General features: G+C 40.2%; 1 protein-coding gene across 7 annotated transcripts in view; it reads right to left on the bottom strand.

Moving 5' to 3' along the window:
• Positions 1 to 681: 681 nt before the first annotated feature.
• MOBP (myelin-associated oligodendrocyte basic protein) overlaps positions 682 to 25309 on the bottom strand; it is a 38851-nt gene continuing 14223 nt past the window's right edge. For 4 of the 7 annotated variants that reach the window (XM_021714001.1, XM_021714000.1, XM_021713999.1 and 1 more), the window contains 2 exons: positions 1372 to 1581; positions 682 to 1087 (listed from right to left, as the gene is read on the bottom strand). In XM_021714001.1, coding sequence (XP_021569676.1) covers positions 829 to 1087; positions 1372 to 1577 — 465 coding nt within the window. In that variant the 5' untranslated portion in view covers positions 1578 to 1581 and the 3' untranslated portion in view covers positions 682 to 828. Of the gene's footprint in view, positions 1160 to 1367; positions 1603 to 25309 lie in introns of those variants that run through there. The other 3 variants (XM_021714002.1, XM_021713998.1, XM_021714004.1) reach the window with 3 other exon arrangements.

Below are 25309 nucleotides of genomic sequence, written 5' to 3'. Positions count from 1 at the left end.
TGAAACTGCTCTTAAAAATGAAGTCTTTTTTTAAAAGCTGGCTTACCTAAGATAAATCAGGTGAATGTGTGCCTCTCTGGCTCTCCTTTTCTTGCTACACAGGCCACCTTCCTTCTATCATCTACTTATCCTAGCCTAGTCTTCTCTGTAAAGCCCTAAACTCCTGTGCCAGAGTCAATAACTTCCTGCTCAGGGTTCTCATGATTCAATGTACATACTGATTATAACAATAGTAGAAACTGACCCCCTACAGTGTGACAACTATTCTCTTACTTGGTTCTGGTGAATCTCAAATGCCATGGCTTGTTCACTGTCATATTCCCTTCCCCCAGAACACTATATAAAATTTTATAGGTATACAATAGGATTTGCTGAATAACTGAATGCCTGGATGGTATTGCCACTGAGATTGACATCAGATGAAGTGTGTTGGGAGAACAGATGAATAAGATGGATGACCCTCTCCTTTTACATACGCAGATATTCTGCTAGAGTCACCATTCCTCCTCTCTGAGGCATGAGGATCAAGGTACTCGTTTGTTGAATCTGTTACTGTGGCCAATAATCTGAATTGATAAGTTAATGACTTCTGTTCCCTATTAGACAAAAGAAGCAACGGACACAGCCATCTGAAGGATGCGGCAATAGCATCTAGGAGGAAAACAGAAGCCACACTAGGTATTTCAACCAGAGGGGATTTAATGCAGGGAGCTGATTACACAGGTTTGGTGAGGTTGAAAGAGAGCCGTTGGGATAGCCTGGATGTTAGTAAATACAGGAAGCAGCTACTAACCTTAGGACTGGGGGAACAAAAGGGAAGAGATGGTGTTACCAGAACCTAGAAGCTTTGATGGGAGACCCCCCACGGCTGGCGCCTGGCCCTCTGAGGGGGCTGCTGCGCGGCTGTTGCTTGGCCTTCTGAGGGGGGCGCTGCTTGGCCGGCGGTGGTCGGGCCTCGGGGCGGGGGCGTGGCTGACGCTCAGACCTCGGAGGAGGGGACCGTGGCTTGGCTGGTGCTCTGACCACCGCGGGGGGCGCAGCTGGCTGTTGCTTGGGCCTCTGAGGGGACGTTGCACGGCGGCTGGTTCTGAGAGGGCCAAAAGAAGCTGGAAGCTGGAGCCATGGCTCTCCTCTGCGGCTTAAGGGAGGCCGGCAGGAACTGGAAACGGGGAAGAAGGTCCTGCTCCCCCTCCCACCTTCCAGTCTCCCCGGAGTGCCTTGCCGTGTCGGAACCAAACCGGGAGGCGGCAGTCAGGGGACTCGGGGGAGAGCGGCTTGCGGAGCCCCGCGGCCCCAGCCTCGCGGAGCCGCGAGCCCGGAGACTGGCGCCAGCGCCCCGCCCAGTGCCGCGGGGGCGGTGCGGCCACTCACCTGGTCTTCTGGCAGGCGCAGCAGATCCAGTCCTCCTCCTTCTTCTGGTAGAAGCAGCCGCTCTTGCAGATGCTGTACTTCCGATCCACGATCTCCCGCTTGGAGTTGAGGAAGGTGAAGGGCGGGCAGCAGTGTATGCTGAAGTGCTCGGAGAACCTCTGGTTTTTGGAGAGCCTGGGACCCTCCTTCCCCGTTTTCTGACTCATCTCACTGGAAATCGTCGATGCAGGGAGACAGGGAGAGACACAGCGCACATCAGGCAAGCGAGCTCTGCGCGCGGGAAGCCCACTCCCTGCTCTCCCATAGTCCAAAGACCTGCCAGATCAATGTCCTGCCCAACCCTATGAAAAGGAACTCAGTTTTGAGAGTCCGTTCATTTTTATTTGTGTATTTTTCGAATTGCGTTTTCTAAGAGAAAGAGGAACATGGACTTTTGTTTTCCTTGTGTTTTAGAGACCTCCCTATAGGATAGGGAAAATATTTAAAACCAAACATATTCTGGGCTAAATGATATCCTAGATTTAGGAGAGAACTTTTTCTAAAAAGACAAACCAGAAAACGTTTATTATGAAAACCATAATCAACACTCATACAAAAACAAAAACAAAACAAAACTACACGGCAAGGAAAAACAACAAACTACTGATACACACATCATGTTTGAATCTCACAGATACAGTATTTGAACCAAAAAAGTCAGACATAAAAGAATGCAAACTGTATGATTCATTTTATATGAGATTCAAAAACAGGTAAAACTGCTCAGTGTAGTGACTCACATCTGTAATGCCAGCACTTTGGAAGCCTGAGGCAGAAGATTTACCGGAGTGGAGGAATTCAGGACCAGCCTAGACAACATAATGAGACCTCATTGCTACAAATTAGTAGCTGAGTGTGGGGCATTCACCTGTAGTCCCAGCTAGTTAGGAGGCTGAAGTAGAAGGATCCCCTGAGCCCAGGAGATCATGGCTGTGCCACTGTACTCCAGCCTGGGCAACAGAGAGAGATTCTGACAAAAAGCAATCAGGCAAAACTAATCTGTACTAATCTATGGTGCTAGTCAGAGCATAGTTATATTTAGAGAAGGTGGGGCCTGACTAAGAAGGGGCAAGATGGATGGCACCTGCTGTAGGACTGAAAATGTTTCTTTCAGACAAACGCAGAAATAGTCCTACCTAACACTTTGAAACGCTGAAGCCCACGGGGGACTTACATGACTACTAATCAACAAAGGTCAACAAATATGCATGGGTGATTGGGCAGATACTGGGTACTGAGACTGTTTCCGCTCTCAACAAACTCAAGGTCAAGTTGGAGACACAGATGCGCGCAGTACAGTATGTAATTACAAAACAGTGCTATATTGACCAATAGAAGTATCTACAAAAGTCAAGGAGAAGAGATGGATTCCTTGAAGATGGAACATATGATCTGGGTTATTAGGGTGAATACATTAAAAATGAAATTACATTAAGGGAATATTTCAATTGTTTTGTTTGCTGATATGGTTGTCTTCCTCCTCAAGTAGAAATAAGAGCTGAGAAGCAAGTAGAGAGAAGTTGCAAGTACATTTTTTTGGCACCTCAGTTTGTGATAGTCCAAGTGATGTGTTACATCTGTTATGTATGTTACAAATGTTCTTTCCCAATTTGCAAAAATGATTTTTTATGTAGTTAAAATTTTAATTCATATTCAGTGTTTTATATTTTGCTTAAGAAGGTCTTCCCCACTCTGTCAGCTTTTAAACATACTCTTGTATGCCTCATTTTAAAAGAAAATCCTCTCTGGATCCCACTCCCACATCTACTTACCTCCCTATTATTCTCCTCCTTTCTATAATTCTATAATTTCTGTTTGAAAAATTATCATAATTTTTTCCTTCATTTTTATATTTCTCACTCACTTCTCAATGCACTCCACCCCGGCTCCTATTCCTTTCCTCCCAAGGAAAAATGACACTCCATAGCTCCCCGGAGAACTCCATGCTGCTAAACCAGTTGTCTTCTTATTTGGTCCCTCTCTCTATTTAAACGCTTTTCTTTCTTATGATATTATATTCTGTAAGATCTAGTTCCTTCTTCTCAATTTCTTTCATAGGCTCATCTGCTTTAGCCAAAACTTTTATTTTTTTAATCCAAAACTTTTCATGTTAGAGTTCTTCAAAGTACTATAAAAGCTAAATGATTAATGAAGTTAACTTCATCCCTTTAATTCAACATTTACTGCATACTTAGGCTGTTCCAGGCACAGTTCTCAGTTGCAATGGTGAACACAAAGCTGAATCATGCTTAGTCCAGTCCACCAGCTGAAAATGTGGCCAGTATGTGGCTAGAATACACATAATATCCCAATGGTCACAAAACTCATTTATTGAGCCCAAATAAGTACAAGTCACTGAGGTGAGCAAGGGGGTGAATCTTAAACATCCAGTTCCCTCATTGTGGGTAGAGGAATGTTACACCAGTGCAATCTAAAGGAGGTGAGGGCAATACAAGGGCAGCATGCTCTGGACCAAGAGAACATGATGCTAAAATGGCCTGGGAGGACCACAGGGGCAGGGACTATTTGTTGAAATGAAGGGCCAGATAAAACTTTGTGGGCAAAAACATTTCATCTGAACCTAAGATTTAGCAGCCAGATATAAGAGCTTATGAAAGAATGGGAATGACTAATAACTAAGCAAATATACACAGGGGTAAATTATAGTACTCCTAAGAGCCCTCACCTTCTTGGCAGTGCAGAGTGTGAGAGAGGGAATGGTGCCAGGGTATAGGGGATGAGGTAGGACAAGAGTTACCTGCTACTGGGTAGTGTCTGACCCTAGGGACTGGGAACATAGTCATGCCACCAATTGATCAGAGGTCTAAACAGATGAGAGGGAGGGACATCATATCATTGATCTAGGATACCATGAATTTAAAGTGCCCATGACATCCAGGAGGAAACGCACATCCAAAACTTAGGAGTTAGAGCAGTCATCCTGGGCGTCCTTCACATCAAGGAAGGAGGCACAACCTTGAGCATGGAAGAGATGCCTATTATGTGGTGAGTAGCCAGGCAAAGGAAGACTCCCAAAAGAAGTAATGGACCTACTACCTTTAAGCTACAAGAGGAAGGATCAGTGGAGGTATTCAGAGAGATAGATGAATAGCAGCCTTTTAGACGAAAACTTCCAAATTTTGCTAATCAGAGGTATCCAAAGAAGCATTTGTAGACCACTGAGAAACTACAGCTGACTCACAGGGTCTGATTCATGGAAAAGACCCTGAAGATCTGCCAAGCCCCTCCCCAAGTCCCACAAGGTTGCTAAGTTTAGCTAGAGTTTCTCCTCCTGTAGGAAGTAATGAAATGAGACACTTCAGGACTAACCAGCAGGAATGATTTCTTCAGGTACCGGCACATGAAGGTTATGTTACTTAACTTTTCACAAGCAACCCAGACATCCCCAATTCCTCTAACCTTGTGGGCATCTTTTCCAAATGGCTCAGATATCCATTACAAATAACAGAACATCAAACACTTGTCCCAACTTTCTTTTATTTCACTGAATTGCATTTTAGTTGTGGAGTGCATGTGAGAATTTACTACATAAGTAAGTTATGTGCAGGTGAAGTTTGGACTTACAGTGTTGCACCAACATTTTTTAAAAACCACTGGCATGGGGTAGGAGGGAGATATTAAGTCAGCTATGACTCTGAATTCCTGCTCTGTCTGAACTCTCAATTCTCACTCACTACTCTAGCTAACGTGATGCCTGGGCTCACTCTATGACCATCCAGACACCTGCTCAGCCATGTGGTTCCTCTACGTGTGGGGGGGAGAGGAGTTCTATTTCTTATTCTGTGACAATTTCCCTCACTCACCACCTTCCCCCATCATTTCCAGCAGGGGGCAGTCTCACCTCTTGTTATCCATTAATACATAGTACTAAAGGAAAAAGTAATTCTCTTCCCTGGAAGAAGAACCCAGCCATTGTCCTAAGTCAACCACCAGAAAATTCATCCATCTATCAAAATAAAATTTTTTTCCTCTCCTTGGTAAAATGTTTGCATTGTACGGAAAGACTATGGCCTACTAACTCCCCTCATAATAGAAATGTAGCATTTAGTTGGGGTACATGGTTGACTAGTACTACACACTGCCTCCCCAGCTGTTTGCCCCACACCACCCTCCAATTTGGAAATGCTAATCTTCACAGGTTAAATGCTGCAATATACACAAGAGTCAAACTTTCCCAACACACCAGAATTACGAATAAATGAGTTGGAAATACAAGCTCTTAAATCATTTTAGCCTAAAGCTGCTTTTTTTTTTTTTTTACATACTTTAAATTTGGCCTAAAGGTCTCCCTACATAGTGAACTGTAATCTAACTGGATGTGTGAACAGACTGTAACTTACTCTTTTAGCAACCACAGAGTTTTGCCCAATGACAGGTGGCTAATTGTTCAAACTGTTCAAATGAGGTAAATGCCAAGCTGTAACCAATCCAACTTTTTCTGTACCTCATTTCTGGTTTCTGTTCATAAATGTGGCAGCCTTAGAGTCACTCTGAACCTATTCTGGCTCTGGGGGGCTGCCTGATTCGTGAATTATTTGCTCAATTAAACTCTGTTAAGTTTAATTTGTCTAAAGTTATTCTTTTAGTGAGACAAATAACTAAGGCAAAGAAAAGAAGTAACATTTACTGAGCACCTATTGTATGGTGGTTGTTTTACATACGTTATTTTGTTTTGTTTTTGTTTTTGTTTTTGTTGATTGGAGTCTCACTCTGTCACCCAGACTGGAGTGCAGTGGCCTCTCCCAGCCACCACAGCCTGGACCTGCTGGGCTCCGGCAATCCTTCCGCCTCTTGGCATTATGATCAACGAACTAAAGATGACAGAGTCTAGCCGGGCCTGGTGGTTCAGCCTGTAATCCCACGCTTTGGGAGGCTGAGGTGAGTGGGTTGCCTGAGGCCGCGGGTTCGAGACCCGCCTGGGCAACTTGGCGAGACCTCGTCTCTAAAATAAATCAAAAACCAGTCAGGCGTGATAGTGCGCACCTGTAGTTCCAGTTACTCAGAAGGCTGAGGCGGAAGGATCGCCGGAGCCCGGCAGGTCGAGGCTGCGGTGGCCGGGAGTGGCCACTGTACTCCAGTCTGGGCAACAGAGTGAGACTCCAACTCAAAAAAAAACTATGACAGAGTCTAAGGAATATGACCGAGTTCATAAAGCCAATAAGAGGCAGCAGGGGATTGGAATTCACATCTGTGTGACTCCAAGATCCCAAGCTTTTTAACCAGGTCCAACACAGCTTTGCACTTTCTATATGCTCAACCCTCCTCCCAGAGGAACAGGAATCCAGGTCTTGGCCCCAAACTGGACTTCAGGGCACTGAAGATGGGCACAGGAATAGGATAAGGCTGCATAGACCTATAGGTCTATGTCCTAGGATGAAAAGGACTGAAAGTTGGGGAAACAGATCACTCTAGAAGAGAAAGGTGGAGAATGGAGATTGGAGACTTGATAATATGGAGGCCAGGACTTCCCTACCAGAGCTAGAAGATTTATGGTGAACTAGATTATAAGTGTGAGATGAGTTCTGAGGCAGTGTTGAGGCAGGTTATTCAGTGCAGGTTATATAGAGATAGATAAGTTTAAAGTAAATAAGTTTTTTTTGTTTGGGTGTTTGGGTTTTTTTATTGTAGAGATGAGGTCTTGCCATGTTGCCCAGGCTGTTCTTGAACTCATGGGCTCAGGCAATCCTCTCACCTTGACCTCTCAAAGTGCTGGGATTATAGGCTTAGGTCACCGAGCCCAGTCTTTGTAAATAAGTTTAAATTAAAATAAGGTAAATGTTCAGACATCTTTCTTATGGGTACATGACCTTCACCCAACTGACCAGGCACACCCTGTGGGCTGGAATGTGGATCTACCAGTGTAATAAATCAAAGAAACAATAGGGAATTACCCAAAACACGGACATGGTGTTCTAAGAAAAAAAGTCCAAACCTAGTTAGCAATAACTTTAATTATTTAGAATGTACTTGTGACCTTAGAAGGTGGAAAGATGGTAATTAAAACTAATGACCAGATACCTGCAGCCCACTGCTCTTGGCTCATGGTTTGCTTCATAATCACTGTGAGAGTATATAAAGCTTTTTGTCAAAGGCAAGAATGTAGCCCCTCTTAAGGGACTCATGTTCTCTCTTGAGCATGCCTCTTTCTTTCTAATAAATTCTGTCTTAAACTGTATTTTGGACTCTCTCTGAAATTCTTTTCTGTGGCAAGTAAAAAAAAAAACATAGGAGCAACACACTGCACCCCACCTGTGATCAGTGTGACACAAAGGAGCTTCTGCAGCTCCTTCCCTCCAGTCCTTTTGTTGCTTTTAAAATCTATATTTGGTTGGGCTCGGTGGCTCAGCCTGTAATCCTAGCACTTTAAGAGGCCAAGGCGAGTGGATTGCCTGAGCCGGTAGGATCGCCAGAGCCTAGCAGATCAACGCTGGGGTGGCTGTGAATGTGCCAGTGCACTCCAGCCTGGGCAACAGAGTGAGACTACAACTAAAAAAAAAAAAAAAAAAAGATCTGTAATCACTACTGAAAATTAAAAAACTTGGTTGGATGAAAACAATACAGATTTTTGAATTCTTACCCCATAGTTAATCACTTGTAAAAATATTTTAACATTTTTTCTTTGAGAATATTTACATGCAAATACATAGTTAATTAAAAGCAGGACCATACCTTATATACTGTTCAAATTTATATCATTTGAAAAAAATCATTCGTTTTTCAAGTTTTAACATCATAGACATGCTCTCTATTATATCCTCTTATGGTTTTTAAAATAAAAATAATAAATTTATAATTACACTACTTATATAGTGTTTAGTATATATTTGTATCTTCTCTCGTTTTGCTTCAGTAATCTTGTCAGAAGTTATCTGCTTCATTAATCTTTTCAATAACAAGGTATTGATTTTCATGTCTTTGCTCTTTTTTTCCTATATTGATTTCTATATGTGCTTATTATATCTTTTCTTTCATTTTCTTTAATTTTATGATCTTGTTCTTTTTATCTATTGAGTCAAATGCTTCTCACATTTACATTTATGGCTATAACTTTTGTACAAGTTTAGCTGCATATCACAAATATTAACATAATTTTTTTATCTTCACTGCATTTTAAATATGAATGAGTTCTTTTTGGATTTACCAATTATTTTTTAAAATCAGTTGTAAAATTTCCAAAAGTATGGAGTTATTTTTGTTACATTGACTTAATTTTAATGCATGTAGTCAGAGAAAGTAGTCTGTATGATAATGAATTTGGTATTTGTTGAGATTTGCTTTATGGCCTCATTCTGTGTGCTTGAAAAGATTGTGCATTCCTGGAAACAATTTGGGATTATCTAGTGAAGACTAAAATGTGTGCATACCACAATCTAACAATTTATACTGGATGCAGCAGCCATCTTGGATCACAGTTTCACCTCACAGGTGAAGCCACATAGCAGAGCACCTAGAGTGGAGGAGCCTGAGTTCTGCAGAGCTGGCTACTCTAGACCTGGACTCTTGAACACTGAACACCTTTTACAAGAGAGACAAAGAAACGTCAACCTTGTTTAAACCACTGTTATTTCAGTTACAAGCAATTAAATACAATTCCTAATTGTTTCCTCACCTAAAAGTGAAGAATAACAACATTAACAATACTTAACTCAGAGGGTCATTGAAAGTATTAAATAAAATAAGAACCAAACCTAGCACTGTAGCTAATGTAAATAACTTGCTTAATAAATTCCATTTCCCTTTCACCAAGTGAGAATTCATTTGAATGACCTGTCTAATTCTGCTAACTTCCACACACATTCTGTTTATCTCACAGTGTGCCTATGATGACATTTAATTTAAGCATTAATCACATCTTTACATACTTTAGTGGCTAAAAACAAATTATTATAAACACTGCATGACATTTTCACAAAAGATACCACCTAATTGCAGAGCAAGCATAATGAACTGTCTGGCAAGATGAAGAGAAAAATAACTAAATTTCAAACTGTAAAATATAATTTTTCTCCAGGTTTTCCAGATGTTTCCATATATTCTAAAACTAAAAAGAAGAGAAAAATGAGGCAAGTACTCAAAGAAGGAGAAGAAAGTGAAGGAAATGACCCAGAGAGAGGAGATCCCAAATCTCCCCACCTTAAGCACCTACTATGCTCCATATGTTTTACATCTGTCATTTCCTATTCCCAAAATAACACTTCCAATTAGTCTCTAGTATCCCCAATTAACAGATGAGGAAGTTGAGGCCTAGAGAAGTAAAATCTTCAACATCATATGATAATAAAAGTAGCAAACTTTTAATAGCCAACGTGACTAGTTGACTACCCAACATCCACTTCCCCCTGCTTCAACAGCAAACCTTGATTTTATTTGGAGGGTGCTATATGTCCTGTTAAATGTATACAACTCCCAATGTGACCACATTCCAGTCAATAAGATATAGGCAAAAGTCTATAGGGAAGATTATCTTTCTTTAATAATAAGGTTTTTTATTCAGGAAGGTTCCCTCCTCTAAGTGCATCCAACCCAACCTAGCTGCTCCCAGTTCCCAAGAGGCAGGATTATTTCAAGCCTTTGAAACTTGTCCCATAGGGCTCTTTTCACACTCAGTTACACTCTAAGGCCTTCATTGCCTTGAGGCTTAGCTCAAAGCCAAGTCATTCCTTGGGGAGCCTTCACTTTCCCCCAAAGAGTAATGCTTGCCTCCTTCCTTTGCTGCCCTTTCTACAATTCAAGAAGAATATCTAGAAACTTGAGTACTATCCTTATTATTTCACTGTCTCCTTAAATTTTTCTTGTCCTTAAGGCCTTGTTCAATTCCTATTCAGAATAGGTGTTCAGTAGACACTTGATTAAAAATGCAAGAAGGAAAAAAAGGTGCCTCTCACAATAGCTGCAGGAGCTCTTGGTCGCTTGCAGCCTGTCCCCAGATGCCCTCTAGCAGTTCCACATTCCATTGGAAACTGTTCTGATTCAGTCAATAATGTCTGTTTAACTAAGAAGGAAGGGACCTTTCTTTTAAAAAAAAAAATTGTTTTAAATATGTGGGGTACAATTCAGGGTTAGGTATACAAATGTTCATTACGCGGGTACCCTTGTTGTTGAGGTGTGCCTCCCCCTGCTAGCAGTTTCCCCCTACTGCCAATTCCACCCCTACCCGCCCCTGGCAGTTTCCCACTACCCAATGCCTTTCTTATAGTAATTACAATAGTTGTTCAAGGCACGCTTATGATATGTGATACTGGGTTCTTTGTTTCTGTGAGAGAAGAGACCTTTCTAACTTATCTTGAAAGTAATAAAACTGGTCTTACGAGGAAAAAAAAAGATTTTGTGAACACAATATATCTTTCCTAACTCATGCAAATTAATTAGGAAGCTTTAATCAGTATGCGCACATTTCATTACACATCCTAGAGATGGCACTAGGACCTATGGAACCATCATTGTCATAGGTATCTTTAAAACACAGCTTTATAATTCTCTACGAGGCCATAGGTAGAAATTGGAATCATGAGTGTAAAAAATAGCTTTCCTTCATTTTTTTCCACCTATCCTTCCTTCTTTTCTATTATTCTTTCTTAAAAGGCAATTGGGATGTGGAGTAATTATTCAATAAAACTGCAAACGGCCCTCAATTCCAGGTAGGCCTCTAGAAAGAAAAGACAATACAAGTTTTAAGTTGATGTTGCAGCCCATATCCCCCTCACATCTACATGGTACCACAGGAAGTCACATATACAAATGGGTACAGACTCTGAAGAATGAAGGGTAGATGCAGGTCAGTGTTTGGAAAACAGAACAGTTCTTCAATTCTCATCATTCTGATCCATCAGAACCATAAGCAATGGTCTGCTTTTCTCTTGTTATAAAAAACTCAACGTGGGAAGAACAGGAGAAAAGCTATTACCTTGACTACCCAGGATCTGAACCCTATGTGAGAACAATATTCTGGTTTCACATATCAAAACTCCAAAAGAAGACAATGAGCAGTTCTAAGACCTATTAATATGTTATATCGATTAAGAAAGGGATGTTTAAAACATACTTAAGAAAATAATTTTAAGTTAACAAAGTAATAAATTTCAAATTTATTCAGACTCAACTCAATTGCGTAAAAAACCAAAACTTTTTAATTTTTCTGTAATTACATAATTGATGCAATGTCGCAAGCCCATCCCATGCTAAATATTGGCAGGGAAAGGGGAAGCGATAAAGCAGCCAAACCTCTGAATATAGTGACTTGATCACTTCTGGTTTAAGCCATCTTTGCCTAGTTTGTAATCAGGTTGAGTTGTTTCTTAACTGGACTATTTCTCACATCTTTCTTCCTTCTGAGGCGATAATAGTATGGGAAAGCTGAGTATCCTCATGGCAGTGAGGGAAGGGGTGGCCGGTATGGGTATCCTTTTCTGCTGGGATCTTCCACGGGGTACCTCACTTGGTCTCACTGGCCCCTTGGCATGAATGACACACATTGCTGCTTACCACTTGACCCAACCAAAGCCATTGGTCATCAGTCCCCCTACTCAGTAACCTATTTTGATCCAGCTTGTTCTCTCAGCTCCTCCACATCTACTCTAAGAAATGTCTGGTTCCAGTTATTTGGAAGGCTGAGGCAGAAGGATCGCCGGAGCCCAGCAGGTCGAAGCTGCGGTGGCCTGGAGCGTGCCACTCCACTCCAGTCTGGGCAACAGAGTGAGACTCCAACTCAAAAAAAAATTTTTAAAGAAATGTCTTGTTCCCGTGCATGCCATGCTCTGCGTGTGGGGAACCAGGAGCCCTATCTAGGGCCACTGGCCCAGACTGCCTCCCAAGAAAAGCCGTGCACTCACTCATAGGAGCACTTGCTGTGGTTGAGGACAGGCCTCTTCAGGAGCCTTGCAGCTTGCCCTACACTATTCCTCTCAAAGTATGTCACCACCCCTCACACACATGCACACAATTTCCAGCTTATCTGGAGCATTCCACCACACTATATCAAAACCTACCATGGCTTTGAGGTTTCATCCTGAGGAAGCTAAGGAGGCAGATGTCCATGTTCACTCTCTGTCTCTGTCTCTCTCTCTCTTGTTATCTCTTTCTCTCTCCCCTCTTCCCACTCTTCTTTGGGACAAAAAGACCTTTCTTTCCACTCTCTCCTTCTCTCTGGCAAAGACTCAATCATGTCCTCTATCCTCCGCTTGAGAGCACCAGACCCAAGACTCAGCTTTCTTGGCAGAAGGGATATAATTTTACCCCATGGAGGAAATGTTATGATCTGGGTTGTTTTGCATGATTCTTGGTATGTGAGCTGCCAGACCACTTGGAATTATGGATTATAAAGAACAAAAATACATTATTTTAATATTCTCTAAATCGTACCCAATGGGAAGCATCAGTTGCTAATAATAGCTAACAATAGTACTATTGATTCGGAGTTCACTATGAGTCGGGCCCTCTGCTAAGTACATGACATTTATTAATCTATTTAACTTTGATAATAATCCTAGGAAGTAGATAATATTACATTTATCTTTATTTTACAGAAACTGAGTCCCAGAGAAGATAGGTAAATAAGAATCAACACAACTCATAAGTGACCAGTAAGACCAGTTGTCTGTTATAATCCATATCACCCTGTCCACACAGGGAAGATGGAGCCTCAGTGACATCATCAACTGGTCATTCACAGTCCAGAGGATGACATCACCACGGATTCCTAAAACCAGAGAAAGGGTGAAGATAGAATAATGTATCTATCTCGGGCCTCTTCCTTTGTTTCCACTTTAAGGAACAGAATGGGAAAAGAGTTCCCTTCAACAACTTAAGAAAGTTTTCCATAGGACACAGAATTTCCCCATAAAGTCACAAAGTAGAGATGGCTTAAGAAATGAAGTCATGTTCTTCCTAGGCCTTCCCTTTCCTTTCTCCTAACTCCTTCTAAAACATGGCTGTAATTTCTCTTTAAAACCCATACCATCACCCTCTGTCTTTTCAAATGATTTGAAATAATTGTAAAGAAGAAAGAGAGTAATCAGGAATTGCAATTTTCATATATTTGGTTTCAAGAACCAGATGAAATATCTAACATTTAAAATATTAGGTCAGGTGCGGTGGCTTACTCCTATAATCTCACCACTTTGGGAGGCTGAGGTAGGAGGATCACTTGAACCCAGGGGTTTGAGACCAGTCTAGGCAATATAGTGAGACCTCATCTCTACAAAAACTCAAAAAATTAGCCAGGCATGGTAGCGTTCACCTGTAGTCCCAGCTACTCAAGAGACTGAGGTGGAACAATGGCCTGAGCCTGAGAAGTTGAGGCTGAGGTGAGCTGCAATCGTAGCACTGCACTCCAGCCTGGGCAACAGAGTGAGACCCTGATTCAAATATTTATAAATATAAAATATAATATAAAATACTGAATTATTTCAAAGCATGAAGAATTAACTTCCAGTGCTTAAAATATTTATAAATCTTCAATGACTTTTTGTTAAAGCCTGCCTCCATTTTACAATTTAATATTTACTGTCTGAATATCAGTGACCTTGAAAGCAATAAAATCTTTTAACCTTTCATTCTATGAGGAGAGGCAGAAATAAAATATATTTTCGGTAATTATAGGAACATGCATGGAAAATAGTAAGTGGAATTTTACTTACTAATGGGGATGGGGGAGGTTGGTAGGAAAATCTCAAACTTAATTTCTGCATATTCCCCAGAAACAGGGGTGGTGAAGAATTCGCCAGAACAGAAAAAGGGAAGCATTTATTATTCTATATCTTGCCTAAAGTCTGCCTAGCTTATTAAAGAATAGAAGACAGCTGGGAATCTTTGCATATTTGCAAAAAAAAAAAAAAAAACAATAAAAGAAGTAAGGATTTGATATTTATTTATGTTCTAATAATTGGTTAATCATGGAAATATTAGATAGTCATTTGAAGACCAATTGACTATTAGGCATCCATTTTAATGTTTTCTTTTTTCTTCTGCCAGCTGAAACTAGTGTACCCATCCATTTTAAAAGGTGCTTATGAAGTTTGTACTGACATAAGAAAATGTTTCTACAATATCAACTGAAAGCAGCAAGAAGCTAGATTATTTATTGTATGGTAGCATCTCTGGGTAGCTGACCATCCCAGCTGATACCAGTTAGGAGGCAATGTGGCAGTCCACTATGGGAGAGCTTACAACCCCCCTCAGGTACTCTCAGTCACCTCCAAAGTAGCACTATTGCAGGGGGCTGGAACAGGAGCCAGGGGCCCCTGCACATGAGGGAAAACATCCAGATCCTGCCTTGAATAGATGAGATATTAGTACCCTGGAGAACATTTACTGATGCTAATTTGAAGACCCTCTGAACTGCAGGTAGGAGCTACTGAGGCAATAAATGATTTATGACCACAATGAACCCCACTGACAAAGAAGGCCAGATGACATCAGGCTACATGTATAAAGAATATACACAGAGGCTGGACATGGTGGCTCACTCCTGAAATCTCAGCACTTTGGAAGGCTGAGGCAAGAGGACTGCCTAAGCCCAGCAATTCGAGACCAGCCTGGACAACTTGGCAAGACCTCGCATCTACAAGAAATCAAAAAATTAGCCAGTTGTGGTGGCACATGCCTATAGTTCCAGCTACTTGGAAGGCTCAGGCAAAAGGGTCATCTGAACCCTGTAGATTGAGATTGCGGTGGCTATGAGCGTGCCACTGCAGCCTAGATGACAGAGTAAGACTGACTCAAAATAAATAAATACATACATACATACATACATACATACATACATACATACATACATAAAAATAAACACAACTTTTCATAAATAAATAATAAAAATAAACAAACAAAAATTTCAATAGCTTTTCAGTGCGTGGTGGCTCACACCCATAATGCCAGCACTTTGAGCACTTTGAGAGACGGAGACAAGAAGATTGCCTGGGTCCAGGGATTCCAGACCAGCCTGAGCATGATGGTGAGACCTCGTCTCTACAATTAAAAAAAAAAGGCTGGGTGTGTAGTTCCAGCTACTTGGAAAGCTGAGGCAGAAGAATCGCCTGAGCCCAGAAGGTCGAGACTGCAGTAGCTTTAATGTGCCACTGCACTCCAGCCTGCGTGACAGAGTGAGAGTACAACTCAAAAAAAAAAAAAAAGAAGAATATACACATAAAATAACTGAAGGTGAATGTAGCCAAATACAATACTAACAATTAGTCATTCATTGGAAGGTTTCTTGAGTACCTTTTTATTTTTTTAGTTGGAGTCTCACTCTGTCGTCCAGACTGGAGTGCAGTGGAAAGCTCACAGCCACCGCAGCCTCCACCTGCTGGGCTCGGGTGATTTTTCTGCCTCGGCCTTCCAAGTAACTATAACTATAGGCACGCACTACCACACCCGGCTTATTTTTTCATTTATTGTGGAGATGAGGTCTCACCAAGTTGCCCAGGCTGTTCTTGAACCCCCAGGCTCGGGCAATCCTCTCGCCTTGGCCTCCCAAAGTGCTGAGATTACAGGCTGAGTTACCATGCCCGACTATTGACTACCTTTAAGTGACATTAGTGAACAAGACACAGAAGTCTGCTGTGCTCACAGAGCTTGGAGTACAGAGAAGAAGACGTTGACAGATCATGTCTCATCTCATGAGTAGTACACGCCATGTATAACTAAAGTGTGATTAGGGCTCTGAAGGAAAAGAACTAGATACTAAGAGAGACTATAACAGTGAGAGAAAGTTAGATTGTGAGGGGGGACTAAGGAAAGATTCCTGAAGAAATTATATTTAATTTGAAATTCAAAAGATAACAGGGAGCCATCCACACATGGGAGAGGAGAGATTTCCAGACAGCGGCCCTAAGACTTGATATGCTTGGGAAAAAAGAGATGGGGGTGGCTGGAGCACAGAGAGGCAGGGGAACAACAAGACTGGGGCAAGATGGAAGTAAGACTGGGCAGTATCTTGAAGCTGTGCTAGGGAGTGGGAAGGATAGGGAGATGTTGGAAGGTCTTGACTAGAGAAGATAAATCTTTCCTATTTGTGCTTCATGAAGATCACACAGTCTTCTTGCATTGGAAGAAGGACAAAACAGAAAGCAAAAAATCCAGTGGCACGTGACAGAGACATTGACTACAGCAGTGACAGTAGAAATGGATTTTAGAGGCAAAACTTTATTTATTTATTTATTTATTTTTATTTTAAGGGTGTGGGGTACAATTCAGGGTTCGGTAAACAAATGTTCATTATTCAGGTACCCTTGTTGATAAGGTGAGCCCTCCTCCCTCCCCTGGCAGTTTCCCACTACTGCCAATCTCTTTCTCACAGCATCGTGATAATGGTTCAAAGTCAGCTTATGAGTGAGAACATATGGTACTCTGTTCTTTGTTTCTGTGATAGATCACTAAGTATTATAGACTCTAAATCCATCCAAGTTGCTGTGAAGTCCATATGTTTGTCCTTCTTTATGACTGCATAATATTCCATTGTGTATATGTACCACATTTTTTTATCCAGTCCAGCTTCAATGGGCAACACGGTTGGTTCCATGTTTTTGCTATTGTGAATAGAGCTGCAACAAACATTCACGTGCAGGTATCTTTTTTGTAGAATGATTTGAGTAAGAGGCAAAATTAATAGGACCTGAAGATGGATTGGATGTGGGGCTTGTTGGAAAAGATAAGGCAAGAATGACTGCTAGATTTATGGCTGAAGTAAATTACCAGTAAAGTAATCTACTGGGGTAGGGAAGGCTGAGGAAAATAAAGTAAGACTATAGTTTTGGACTTTTATTTATTCAACAAATATTAATTGAGCACTTACTATGTGCCAAACAAGTTAAGCGAGATGTTATAAGAACCTAAGTCCTGATGATGCCACCCAGTAGATCAGTCTGGAGTATAAGCATTGGCATATGATTCAAAATTTCTAAAGATCAGAGGATAGAGTGAGCAAGAAATGAAGCCCAACAATGAACAGAACATGCAGATAGCTTGAATGTAAACAAGGAAGCATGGACATCCAGGATGTCTCCAAGAGAAATTAGGCAGATTATTGATCCTTTTATTAAGGTGAGAGAACAGGTTTAGGGATGGAGGAAGAAAAGAACCAGGAGTTCAATCTGCCAGGAGTGGTGGTCCATGCCTATAATCCCAGCACTTTGGGAGGCCAAGGCAGAAGAATTACTTGAACCCAGGAGTTTGAGACCAGACTGGGCAACATAATGAGACGTCGTCTCTACAAAAAACACAAAAATTAACCAGGCATGGTGGCACATGCATGCAGTCTCAACTACTTGGGAGGCTGAGACAGAAGGATGGCTTGAAGCTAGGTGGTCAAGACTGTGGTTAGCCAAAATCCACGGCAGCAGTGAGCCAAGACCACGCCACTCCAAAGAGTTCAATGTTAGACACATTCAGTCTGAAAAACTTGTGAAGCCTCCAAATAGCTGCGAAAGAAAATGATTGGTCACGTGGGTTAAGAGATTTCAAGAAAGGGACAGAAATAAATTTGTGTATTTGATGGATAAAAGAGATTTGCACCCATGAGAACACTCAGGGAGAGAAGAAGCATGAAAAATAAAAAATGCAACAAATTTTGATTCACAATAGAAAAAAAAATCCTGAAATGCCTAGAAATAAAGCAAAAACTATAATGTGTAAATCCTTGAGTAAAGATTCTAAAACTTCAGTGGAATTATAAAAGAATATGTAAACAAATAGAAATTTTTTTCATAGAAATCATCATTATTATAAAAATGCAAACTTTTCCAAAGCTTATTCATAATTTTATGCATTCCTTACTAAAATCACCAAAGAACTTTTGTGTCATATGACAATATGATCTGATAGAATAGCAAAGGGCCAGGAACCACCAAGAAATTTCTTAAAAGAGTTACAAGACTCTTCATATCAGATATCAAAACATATTACTAAGAAGTAGTAATTAAAATAGTGTGGCATTGGTCCAGAAATAGAGAAGTGGAACTGTAGTATAGAAAATAGAACTCAGAAACAAATTTATATAAGCAAGGGAACCTGATATATGGTAGGGATGTTGTCACACATTGGTTGGGGGAAGGTGGATTCTTCAACAAATAATGTTGATATAATTAATTTGCAAGAAGATATAATTGACTACATCAAAATTTAAAAGTACTGCATATTAAAAGACACAATAAACATGGTCAAAAGATAACACTGGGAGAATACAACACATTCAATATACAAATAATTGCTATCCAAAATCTTCTGGCAAATTAATAAGAAAAAGATAACCCCGCAGAAAACTGGGCAAATAGTGTGAACAGGCAATTTACAGAAGAGGAAGTAGTGGATGACCCATAAGCATGTGAGAGTATATTCAAAGTCATCAGTTATCAAAAAAACATAGATTAAAACAACAACTGACACCGTTCTACAAGCAATGAATCAATAAAAGTTGCATAGCCTATCACCAAATGAAGGATTTAGGCAAACAGAAACTCACACGTAACTGGTGGGCATATAACTCAGAAAAGCCACTTGCAAGGGTAATCAGGAAGTACGTAATATGCCTATAAAGACCCAGAAATTCCACTTCTAAATATGTATTTTAGAAAAATCATGGCACATGTGCACAAAAAGGATTATACAACAATGGTGACTGCAGCTTCAACTGAAAAAGAACAAAAAACACTAAATACAAACTATATGTTTATTAGAGAAATGTATAAAATGTGACAAATTCATACAGTGGAATTCTGTGAAGCCATTTAAGAAAACTAACAGGATCTCTGTACATGATCCTGAAAACTTTCTCAAATGAAAACACACATTTGAATGAGAAAAGATTGAAGAAATGAATAGAAAATAAAATAGAAACTTTATAGATATATTGACAATATCTATCTTATCAACAAGAACTATATTATGTATTTATTGTTTGTTTACTTTTATGTCCCCCCCACAAAAATATAGTCTTCCTGAGAGCAGATACTTTATCTTCAGTGCCTTGTGACATTCGTATCACAAAAAGCACCTTCAATAAATATTAATTATTGCTGTGCTTTTGTTTGTAAATACATGCCTGTGTATGTTTATGTGCATGTATTCTTGTTGCCACTATTTTTTACACAAAAGTATAACATGTATACCTTACTTCTTGCATGTAATCATAAATCTTCCATAGAGAACGTGGAAAGCTTTCTTTTCCTTTTTATAGATGCCTAAAATTTCATTGTAAAGTGACTCATAATTTACTCCACTAGTCTCTTTTAAGTAAATAGTTTGGTTGTTTATCATCTGTTATTATTACAAATTATGCTGCAGTGGTTAAAAGTGCACACTCATCACTTCACACATGTGACTATCTGAAGGATAAATTCCTAAAAGTGAGATCATTGGGAAAAAGAGTCTATGCATTTATAATTTTGTAGATTTTGTTAGATTTGCCAACTTGCTCTTCATTGGGTGGTAGAATAAATTATAATTCTATATGCAGTGTATGAGAAAGTCCATTTTCCCATGGCCTTAACAATAAAGTGGGTTATCAAACCCTTAGAATTTTTGCAAACTGAATGGTGAAATGTTCCATAATACAAACTAAATAAAGTAAATCTCAAAATAGTTTAAATTTAGAAAATCTATGATTTGCCATATTAACAGATTAAAGGGGAAAATATGATAAGTAATAAGAAAACAGTCAATGAAATTTAGTATCCATTCATGATAAATACTCAGCATACTGGGAAGGGAAGGGAAATCTCCACTGATAAAATTTTAGGAACATTTTATCCAAATCAGACATCCCAACAAGGATATCACTTATTATTATTATTTTTTTTTTTTGAGTTGGAGTCTCACTCTGTCACCCAGACTGGAGTGCAGTGGCCGCTCCCGGCTACCGCAGCCTCGACCTGCTGGGCTCCGGCGATCCTTCCGCCTCAGTCTTCCAAGTAGCCGGAATTACAGGCATGCGCTACCACGCCCGGCTGATTTTTTGATTTATTGTAGAAATGAGGTCTTGCTGCCTAGGCAGGTCTCGAACCCGTGGGCTCAGGCAATCCACTCACCTCAGCCTCCCAAAGGCACGGGATTACAGGCTGAGCCACCGAGCCCGGCTATCACTTATTATTATATACTATTCCACACAGCACTTGAAATCCTAGCCAATACAGAAAACAAACCTATGACACGCTACCAAAAAAAAAAAAAAAGAGTTCAACAAGATTTCTGGACACAATATCTATCACAAGATCAATATACAAAAATCAAAATTGGCCAGGTGCAGTGGCTCATGTCGGCAATCCCAGCACTTTGGGAAGCCAAGGCGAGAGGATTGTTTGAGCCCAAAAACTGGAAACAAGCCTGGACAACATAGTGAAACTACATCTCTACAAAAAATGATTTAAATTAGCTGAGCATGGTGACACATGCCTGCAGTCCCAGCTACTCTGGAGGCTAAGGCAGGAGGATCGTTTAAGTCTGGGATTTCAAGGCTGCAGTGAGTTATGATTGTGTCACTATACTTCATTCAGCCTGGATGACAAAGTGAGGCCTTTCATCTAAATAAATAAATAAATTATTTCTATAAATTAGAAAACATAAAATGTAAAATGAAAGAATCCATTTACACTGACCATAAAACCACAAGGCACCTGTAGGTAGAAATATATTTGATGAAAGAAATGCAAAACCTTCATGAAAAAATGTGCAAAATATTTTTGAAGCCTGAAAGAAATATTCAGTGTCATAAGTATGCTTAATATCTCCGAATAAATGTAGAAATGTAATTACAATCAATATCAGATTTTCACATAATTCACAAGATAAACTTAGAGTTCTATGAAAGCATTAAGAACCAAAACTAGCCAAAAACTATTTTGAATAAGAAGAGGGTCTTGTCCTACCAAGTACCAACACTCAACATCATCTAACACTAATTAAAATAGTAAAGTACTGGCTTAGAAAGAGACCAGTAGGTCAATGGAACAGAATAGAGAGCCCAGGAACAGACCCAAATGTGTATAGTTCATAATAGTCAGAGTATTTTTTAATGAGAAATGAATGGAAACTCGAAAGACAAAAAGAAATCAGACCAAATACCCTAGTAATAATAATAGCAAACACATGGAATGAGATACAAGCCAGGCACTGTTCAAGGGCTTTACATATTTGACTCATTTCATCCTCGTTACCTCATAATAGCTCCATTTTGAAAATGAGAGATTGGAAGAAAACAGATAACTTGAGAACACAGAGCTAGTCAATGGGGTTCCAGGATCCCAACCGAGGTAGACTGGAATATGTTCCTAACCCTGACGCTATCTATGTTCCTTCTGACACAGCAAACATGAAGAGAGGAAAGTAAATAATAAAAACTATTTTATAGTGTAAAATGAGTATTTTATACAATTACTTGGAGTTACGAGGTACAAGATTCGTGCTGGTATAGAAGAAAATATTCCAACACATAACATTTTATAAAATTTTAGTAATCAGGATATTTAAATTTAAAACAAATTATAAATCAAGAAATAGAAAAACTAGCAAAAAATAAAAAAGAGGGATCTTTAATAGCTAGCAATCATATTACAGATATGTTTGACTCTGTAGTGCTCAGAGAAAGGGAGAGGACAGCAAGGAAATATCATTTGTGTCCTTCCTGACCAGCCTTCAAAAACTGGGGGGGGGGGAGGATGACGTTAACAAAGGAGGGGAAAAGGCAGCCAATCAGAGGCCCCAGAGAGGGCTACAGGGAGTGTGTCCTTTCAACAAACGTTGGCCCCAGGCTAGGCTCCAGGACCCGTCACAGGCAGGTGAGCCCCACTCTGTCAGAAGGAGACTGTGGCATTCTGCAAGTGAGGTATGAATATAGGTGTTTGTAGATGAGCTATCTTGTAAATAATAACTGGGATTTCAAAGCTTCCACTCCAGGACCGGGCGTTCTCTCACATATCCCTAATGACAGCCTTCGAAAGACTACCCAGTCGCTGTCCATCTGTTATGAGAAAAATTATCAATTTTTACTGCAGAATAAATTTATCCCACCTTCACCAGCTGTCTTAGAGACCTTTAGTGGTCTCTAAAACCTTGTTGAGTCTTTCTCAGGTCAGAGGCTTGTGCTCTCCTCTGTGCGTAGATTTACATGTTAGAGGACAATAGCTTCTGTATTAATCAATCCACAACAGCAAAAACACTAATGTCGGACATGAACATTGGTTGTAACCGCTACTTGCTGTCTCTAAGGATATCGTTATCCATCTGTCCTTGCTTATCCATTTGTCTCCTTGGCAGCGATTCTGTTACAAGTTAACACAATGAATGTTGAACAGTAGATTGTTGGTGACAAACCAGTGTAAGGTAATGCAACACTCCATACACATATTTATTTGGAATCAGAATGCTTTTCCAAAGAAAGCAGCAAGATGACAAAAATCTAATACTACTGGGGGGGCCTGCCAAGACTATGAAAAAATAATAGAATAAGAGGGTCCTAATTATCTTGGAGATAATAGCCCATGTTGGGACACAAAACAAAGCCTAAACTCTAGCTGACTCCAGCTATTTCCGGGGGGAAAAAAATATGAGTTTAGGTTGGTATTTTTACCACAGAGATAATTTATTTAGCAAATATTTTAGGTAAAAACCTTGCTTATTATGGCAGAGCCAGATAAACATACAAGAAGTACAGTTGTTTTTAAAATGTTATTTAATATGATATCCTTGTTTCTTATATTTAAAATTATACAATATGGGGTTTTAATTTATGGACACATGAATTTACACCAAAATTGTATGTGGGTGAATAATCCCACAATTTTCTTATTTTATTTTATTTTAAAGATGTGGGGTACAATTCAGGGTTAGGTATACAAATGTTCATTATGCAGGTACCCTTGTTGATGAGGTATGTCCCCTCCCCTCCCCGGCAGTTTCCCACTACTGCCAATCCCACCTCCCCTTCTCTGACAGTTTTCCAGTACTGCCAGTCCCTTTCTTATAGTATATGATAATTGTTCAAGATCCACTTATGAACAAGTGGTACTCTGTTCTTTGTTTTTATGATTACTCAGTATTATAGCCTCTAAATCCATCCAACTTGCTGCGAAGTCCATGTTTGTCCTTTATGGCAGCATGATATTCCATTGTGTATATGCACCACATTTTTAAAAATCCAGTCCAGTTTCAATGGGCAGCATGGTTGGTTCCATGCTTTTGCTATTGTGAATAATGCTGCAATAAACATGAATCCCACAATTTTCTACAGGCTCAGGGGGCAAGAGGGTCCAGCTGGTCTCCTCATATATCTGTAAGCCAGCCCTGTCTCTAGACTCATTTTTCTCCTACCTGTCCTCCACACTGCCCTGGAGAGAATGCAAAATTTATCATATCTTCCCTTAGTAAAAAAACCTCAAGGGTCCTCTCAGTTACAGAACCAAGTCTGTGCTTCGTAATTAGTATGGCACATAAGACCCCTTATGATTTGGTCCCTGTCCACCTTTCCTTCACCTCCCACACCACTTTTCCCTGGGATAAGACCAGAAGCATTATCTTGTGATCAGAACATGTACCTGTGAGTATGCTATTCCCTTTACCTTGAATGCCTTTTTTCCATCATGGTTTTGTGGTGAACACCTACCTATTCGTCCTTAATAACCCAGCTCAGATCTTACCTTGTAAAAGAATTAGTCCCACCTCTGGGCTATCTCTATAACTTGTACATTCTTCTATTTGTGGTATGTTACAATAATGTGATATATATCTTGAGGGCAGGGTTTCTGCCTGAATCCTTAGGGTTCTGCTGCACTACCCACTCAATGAAAGAATGTTGACCCTGATTGGATTCAATGCGACTTAAAAATCCCCAAGTGCTTCTGTTCCCTGAGAGGTTATGTAGGATTCAGGCTGCTTTATTCAGATTCCTAGAAGGGCTACTTTAAGAATTTAGGTTTTAGCATAAAATGGTCTCTCCATAAAAAGCAATATTATTTCAAGGTGTGCTAGATTTTATAATTATTGTCCTTTCTTAATCCAGTGTTTATGATGCAAGAAATAAGGATTAGGTGTTTTTCGCTATGAAAATGATGGGATTTTGAATGTACACCTACGTAGATTAAACAAATTCTCTCTTTCTTAATCTTTCCCTGAATAATGAGGAAGACAACCAATCTTCCAGATTGTATTGTTTTATAGAAAAACCTAAATGTTAGACCAGACACAGTAGCTCACGCCTATAGTCCCAGCATTTCGGAAGGCTGAAGCAGGAGGATCACTTGAGCCCAGGAGTTTAAGAATGGCCTAGGAAACATAGCAACACCTCATCTCTACAAAAAATCAAAAAATTAGCTGGTATGATGGTGTGTGCCTGTAGTCCCAGCTAAACAGGAGACTGAGGCAGAAGAATTTCCTGAGCCCAGGAGGTCAAGGCTGTGGTGAGCTGTAATCATGCCATTGCACTCCAGCCTGAGAAATAGGGTGAGACTTTGACTCAAAATAAAAAAAAGAAAAGAGGCCAGGCATGGTGGCTCACACCTGTAATCTCAGCAGTTTGGGAGGCCAAGATGAAAGGATTGCCTGAGCTCAGATGTTCAAGACCAGCCTGGGCAACTTGTTGAGACCTTGTCTCTACAATAAATAAAAAAATAAACCGGGAGTGGTAACGTGCGCCTGTAGTTCCAGCTACTTGGAAAGCTGAGGCGGAAGGATTGCCTGAGCCCAGCTGGTCGAGGCTGCGATAGCAGTGAGTGTGTCACTGCACTCCAGCCTGGGTGACAGAGGGAAACTCTAACTCAAAAAAAAAAAAGAAAACTCTAAATGCTAATTTGGTCTATGGTCACAGCAGAGGACTTGAGAACTCAGATTACCTGATGGGCCAATAACTCGTTCTACCTACAACTAGTGGATGGTGATAGCTACAAATCTGCCTTGGGTT

The sequence above is a fragment of the Carlito syrichta genome, unplaced genomic scaffold (assembly GCF_000164805.1).
Source record: "Carlito syrichta isolate Samal-C Ts95f unplaced genomic scaffold, Tarsius_syrichta-2.0.1 Scaffold305140, whole genome shotgun sequence".
In the NCBI taxonomy this organism is placed as follows: Eukaryota; Metazoa; Chordata; class Mammalia; order Primates; family Tarsiidae; genus Carlito; species Carlito syrichta.
The sequence above is the reverse complement of the archived record's forward strand: the minus strand, read 5'-3'. Positions and strand labels throughout refer to the sequence as shown.